This window comes from Porites lutea, chromosome 12 (genome assembly GCF_958299795.1).
Source record: "Porites lutea chromosome 12, jaPorLute2.1, whole genome shotgun sequence".
Lineage (NCBI taxonomy): Eukaryota > Metazoa > Cnidaria > Anthozoa > Scleractinia > Poritidae > Porites > Porites lutea.
This window is the reverse complement of record NC_133212.1, coordinates 22,165,293-22,171,087: the sequence shown is the minus strand read 5'-3', so window position 1 is coordinate 22,171,087 and position 5,795 is coordinate 22,165,293. Positions and strand designations below refer to the sequence as shown.

The following is a 5,795-nucleotide window of genomic DNA, read 5'->3' as shown; positions in this document are numbered from 1 at the left end:
AACTGTTAATAAGTCCCGAAATTGCAATTACCCGAGCCACTGCGACGATCATATCTTCATTTGAATTTGTATTTCCGCTCACTTCATCTTCATTGTTTCAACAATTAAATTGGCCTGTTCCCAATGTATGGGTCTTCATAGCTCAATTGTTGGAGCACTGCGGCCCTAATGCAGAGGTCATTGGGTTTGAATCCCATAGAAGCCCCGAAAATTTTTTCGGGTTAACTTGCAACTGATTAATTTGCAATTACCACTGCGGCGATTTTAGTGTCAACATTTTCACCAACGCCGCTTTTTTTTTTTTTGTTCACAATATTTTACATAGTATAGTCAATACCTGAATGCTTCATTATCAAAGCAAAAATAGGTTGACGGAGAGAGTTTGATGGTGATGTTTCTCTCCTGTAGAAGCCGTCTGAGAACTGGTAGACTGTCGCCCGGTCTGTAGAAGGTTCCTCTGGAGTTTGTGAAGGCGAAAACGATGTTGTTCACCAGGGACTTGTGAAGGTGCGTCAAAAGTTCTAGCACACAGAACCTGAAGGCCACGGTCATCCTTGAGTTGTTTGGCTTCAGAAGCACAACCACTGCATTAATCTTGTCATAGCAGGTTAGAAAGGCCAAGATGTTCTCAAAATTCTCTTTGTCTTTCTCTATGCCCCTGCAGTCGCCAATGCCCGGGGTGTCAATAAGATGGAACCTTGTCGTTTTTGTTTCAAGGATGTGCTCTTGAGGGAACTGGGTAGCTGACTGTCCATAAGGACTTTTAAAATCCTCATTGGAATCAGAGCCAACTTCAATATCAATCTCTTCTCCTTCATCATTTGCGATAGTAAACCTGAAATAACGAACATGCCCCTTTTTGCTAATTCCTAGTATTTTGTTGTTTACATTAGGGGCGTCTATTACAGGGGGGCGTTAATTAGAGAGGGGCATCTAATACAATTTTGACAGCGTAAAGGGGGGCGTTTATTAGATGAGAGGCGTTCATTGGGTCATTTACGGTCATGGTCTTACGTCTTACCAAGCTTGTCATGCAGGTGAGTGTCAACCATAGTTGCCGTGTTCCGGCCTGGCTGAATGCATTACAAGCCAAAAATCTTTTAAAGGTCTCTAAACCCTGGACTGATTCATACAGTCGAACCTTCCGTAAGCGAATACCGAAGATGCGAGGGTTTAGTGGTCGCCTACGTGAGATGGTCGCTTGAAGAATTGACTCACAGAGGATCTTTACCGAGGAAGAGGTCCCGACACATCTTCTTTATGAAAGATGCATGCAATTTCTAAATAGTTGAATGTCACTTAAAATTCTTCGTAATCATGTGAGTGCCTTAGTGCACACAGCGAACGACCAAGCCTTAGTCAAACCATGCGTTAAGTGGAAAACTGTAAAACCGTCTCCACAAAAATTGATCGCAGTCACTTACGAGATATGGATTTAGTCGTTCACGAGACAGTTCTTACTATACGTCTTTGACTGGGAAAAGAATTGGTGTTTGGGACTGGTTGAAGTGGTAGTAGCACACGGAGGTTCGACTGCATTAGCATCGGAAAAATAAACCAGGAGACCAACGCAAAAAAAATAAGCACTGAGACTTACAGTAGAAGGGTCTGTACTCTTACTAGCAAAGTTTGTGACAAACCATTAGAAAATCAGTCCACGTTACTGCATCTTGTAGGATTTCGTTATTGGCAAACAAAGATGAGGCACTATCAAGGACTATGTAAAAGCCTATAGGCGAATCCTTGTTTACGTTTTTGCTTCATTTATAACATATACTTATCATAATCTGATGAAGCTAAGAAAATAAAACCTCTGAATATTGAAGGAGCATAACAATTTCAGTTAACTCTGAAAATGAGTTTATCAGCCCAGCAATTTTGCAGCTTTTGATTGCTGCTAATTCCTTTGTTACTGATAACATAAAGCTGAAAATTACGCAAACTACTCGAATTAACTATGATAAATCTCTTTCAACTTTCAAACCTAATTTGTATACATGTATACAAAATGTAAACAATGTCGTCAGCAAGGATTCGCCTAGCTAGCTGCTTGTGTATTATTTCGCAGCTCTTATACTCTAGACTAATCTGTCTCCTCGCCACTCTATGATGCAACATTAGATAACTCGAAAAAGTGATAGAAGCTCTTCAGTTTGTTTTGCTAAGTAGCACAAACTGTAATAGAAAGGAGAAGTTTGACGTCATGTTACCACGGTAGCACTATTTCTGGATGACAACAAAACCAACGACGACGGCGAAGGTAAGGGGAACGGCAAAAAATACTATGTTTATATTAACAAACAACAACTTTGCAAGTGCATCATGCTATTTTGTACATTTCTTTGCCGTCGTTGCACCATTACGACATGAAACTTCCTAATTTCACGAGCCCGCTTTATGGCAGGAGTAGGTAAACACAACACTAAAATTGTCGCTTTCTTTTCCCAAACTTAGATAACGATAGATACGGTCCCAAAGAAAATTTCGCCAAGATTTGCCAAATTAAATGAAAGTGAATAAGATCGGTGAAGTTTGAAATAGTGCGAATAGACTTTTAAGTGACTTTATCGGTTTGTTGTCACCCAAAAATGTTGCTACCCTGGCAACGAGACGTAAGGACTTCTCCTCTCTATTGGGTGTTAGCAAAACTATTCTACCTTGAGGGAATTAAAACAGTGAATTCAGGATCATCCATGGCATGCTTGAGGGAGTTATACTTAGAGTAGTTGGCGATTCCATTGATCCAGGTGGACTTGCCTACTCCAGTTTCTCCAAGTATAAGAATATTGAAATCCTCTTTTCGTTCATACAACTTCTAAAAAGATTCAAGAATCAAACAGCACTAAACTGATACCTTTTGAAAACAGGAACTCACACGTTATTGTACCACAATTAACTCCACATATGCCTTCCCTCTGATTCTAATCTTTTCCGATTCAAAGAGGTCGGTTCCCCCCAAAAAATCATCAGAACGTCAAGTCAAAAGAACGGGGCACGTCAACCACCCGGTGTAGTATCTGATCGGCATCTTTCATGGATGTGATGGGGAAATTAATATTTTTTAAGGGGCTCACACTTGTTTAACCCATCCACATGACATGGCCCACAATAACCGAACCGATAAGCCGTTGTGAGTTACTCCCTGTCAAGTCTGGCGAGGAGGATAAGGTAGTCGTACAGCTGGTCCTAAAAATCACTCTTGCCTGCTGTTTGTTTCCTTTCACGCAGCCACCTCCAAAATGTCAACAATGAAGTTAGTTTACCTCTCCTGAAAGATCTCTTCTATAATAAGTATTAACTCGTGTAGCAACAGCATTGAACTCTGCATTAGCCATCTCTTGGTTATAAACGCCACCTGGTGTTCTGCTAAAACTGGCCAAAAGAGGAAACATTCAATGAATCTTTATCCTGCGAGGAGAGTTTTCTCTCTTGCATGGCTTCTAACGTTTACGAAATCGTTCGCGTGGCTTTTCTGTCGAGTAGTCGGTTCCATGCAAGAGAGAAACTTCTTCTCGCAGGGTACTAAACCTTTCGATTTCCATTTTCGAGAAGCATGCAGTTTATAGTTTATGGTTTTATTGCAACTGAAAGTATCAAAAACAGTATAATAGCCGCCATTGTCTTCCAGTTTAAAACTATAATAACAGCTTATCTATAGGAAAATACATTCAAGAATTATGGCGGCTAGAACGACCCAATTATGGAGAAGCCTCCTGAATCAAAACTTAAGGACCCAGCTAGCTCAACTTTTTACTCGTGGTTCGAGAAATATCGCAAGCTAGTGTGACCCATGATCATCGTGTCCCGCTTTCAGCTGTACGCTTATCTTCATTCGGTGTACAACGCCATTCGTGAACATATTTTGAACGATCATGAACTTATTGAGGCCGTCCACCGGCGAAGTAAACTCCTATCTAGAGACATGCATGCAAGGTCAGGAACATGCTTGAAACTGCACCTTCGTAACTACTTTATAATTTGGAGTTCTTATCGAATTCCCTGCCAATATGAAGTAATGGTGGAAATGAACCCCAAAAGTCAATAAAGATGGATAGGACAGCAATGACCTCACCAAGGAGTACAAATATTACGAAATCCTTTGTTTTTATGTCGGTCTTTCCGGGAAAGGGACAGACGCTGGAATTAATAATCATCTATTGTCGTCATTTGATGTTTACTGACAGTTCGCTAGTATTTACTGTATACTGGGTAGCTCCTTATTCCTTGCTTTTTAGGCTGCGGATTAATTAACAAAATGTGTATTATTCATAAGAATTTGATATAAGACAAGTGAGATTGTTTCTTACAGACTTTAACTTTACCTCAAAAGCTTCAGTGCTGTTCGCTGTGCTGCGAGACAAAAAAAAAATATGCTAGCTTTTCCCCTTCAATTGTAAAAGTAATTTCCCTTGATAGCCTAAAAAGAGTTTCAATGTATTTAGGAAACCATTGTTGGGTGCCCGTGGTTGTAGAGAGGTTTAAATAAGATTCGATGTAGGGACTGTCCCGCGCCGGGACAAAATAAAGAGGCGGTTGTTGTAAGAGAGGTGGCCGTTGTGGATAGATGGCCGTTAGTGGAATTTCGACTGTATTTGGCATGAACTGCTAAGAAAAATCTGAAAAATGGAAAGGATACTATAGGAATACTCCTGTATCCAGACAATAATCTTACATGGTTAAAGTTGACTGCCTCCGGCCACATCCTCAAACAAAAATGAGATCCACAGTTGTTTACAAACCCAGTCAGTTTTGAGCGTGACCTTTTATTTCTCTTCCGCACCTTATAACATAACGCACGATGGAATAAATTCTAGCTCATAGACAAATTTTGTACGTCACTCAGGAGAATCTTTTTCCTTGTGCATAAAGTTTACAGTGTTTGCAGTATTTTGGGTAATTATTTGGTTTTCTTCTAGTAGTATTTCGTCGGATAACCGCCGTAACTAGCCCTCTGACGCGTTTTCGACAAGATGCATGGCCGCGTATTAGCTGTTATGGGTAATCTAAAAAAACCCCTTACAAATGAATTGCCTACCTCAAGCTGCTCTCAATCCTGGTCAAAAAGTGTAGCTTAAAACGTGTAGCCAGTCCAATTTCGTTGATGATCTTATGAATCATACGATTTTCATTACCTCTGCGGGTTTAAAACAAAAACGGGAAGTTAAAAGGTCTTAAAATACGAGGAAACCTCGGCTTGCTCAATCCAGGTCTTCTTTCCAAGAGATAATTTCTTCATAGTGCTAGTGCTCGCATACAACCTTTATCGTCAATTTCTCTCATTTTATTCACAAGCAATAGTGAAATATTACCTGTTAGCCTAGGCATTGTTTCGAGTTTTTCCCCAAACCAACAAAACTTCCTCGCGCAGGATTCGTGCCGCTTTTTTTTCCAAATTTGGCAAAGATCATGGTTTGTTTGTCTCTCTCCTGAGTAGTAAATACTAATCTGAGAGCCGACGAGGCGTGTTTATAGAGAAAATAGCCGGTTAAAGTTCTGACCAGAAACTTTCATAATCGCGTAGTCAAGTGCGTCAGACAAAGAATGCTTAGAAACTGAACAATGTAAGATGTTTAAGACGTCGGCGACTCGTTGAACTCGACATCGTACTATACCCCTCAATAGTAAGATGGCGGAAGAAACGCATTTCCAGCAGTGATACTTAAAAGCCTAATTCTTACGTTAAAATATTTAGTCATAAGAATTGCTTCTCATTCAGTTACATGTAAAGGCAGAATCGCGGAGTTGATCCAGCATTCGAACTTTTGTGTCCATTTCTTCGCCTTCGCACTTCTTCG

The 5,795-nt window shown here is 40.3% G+C and overlaps 1 protein-coding gene across 1 annotated transcript in view; it reads right to left on the bottom strand.

The window, feature by feature from the left end:
- Positions 1–3,376, bottom strand: part of LOC140953887 (uncharacterized) — an 8,057-nt gene extending 4,681 nt beyond the window's left edge. Inside the window, exons 1-3 of the mRNA XM_073403265.1 lie at positions 3,264–3,376; positions 2,658–2,815; positions 338–835 (exon numbers count right to left, since the gene is read on the bottom strand). Coding sequence (XP_073259366.1) covers positions 338–835; positions 2,658–2,815; positions 3,264–3,335 — 728 coding nt within the window. The 5' untranslated portion in view covers positions 3,336–3,376. The remainder of the gene's footprint in view (positions 1–337; positions 836–2,657; positions 2,816–3,263) is intronic.
- Between the last annotated feature and the right edge of the window lie 2,419 nt (positions 3,377–5,795).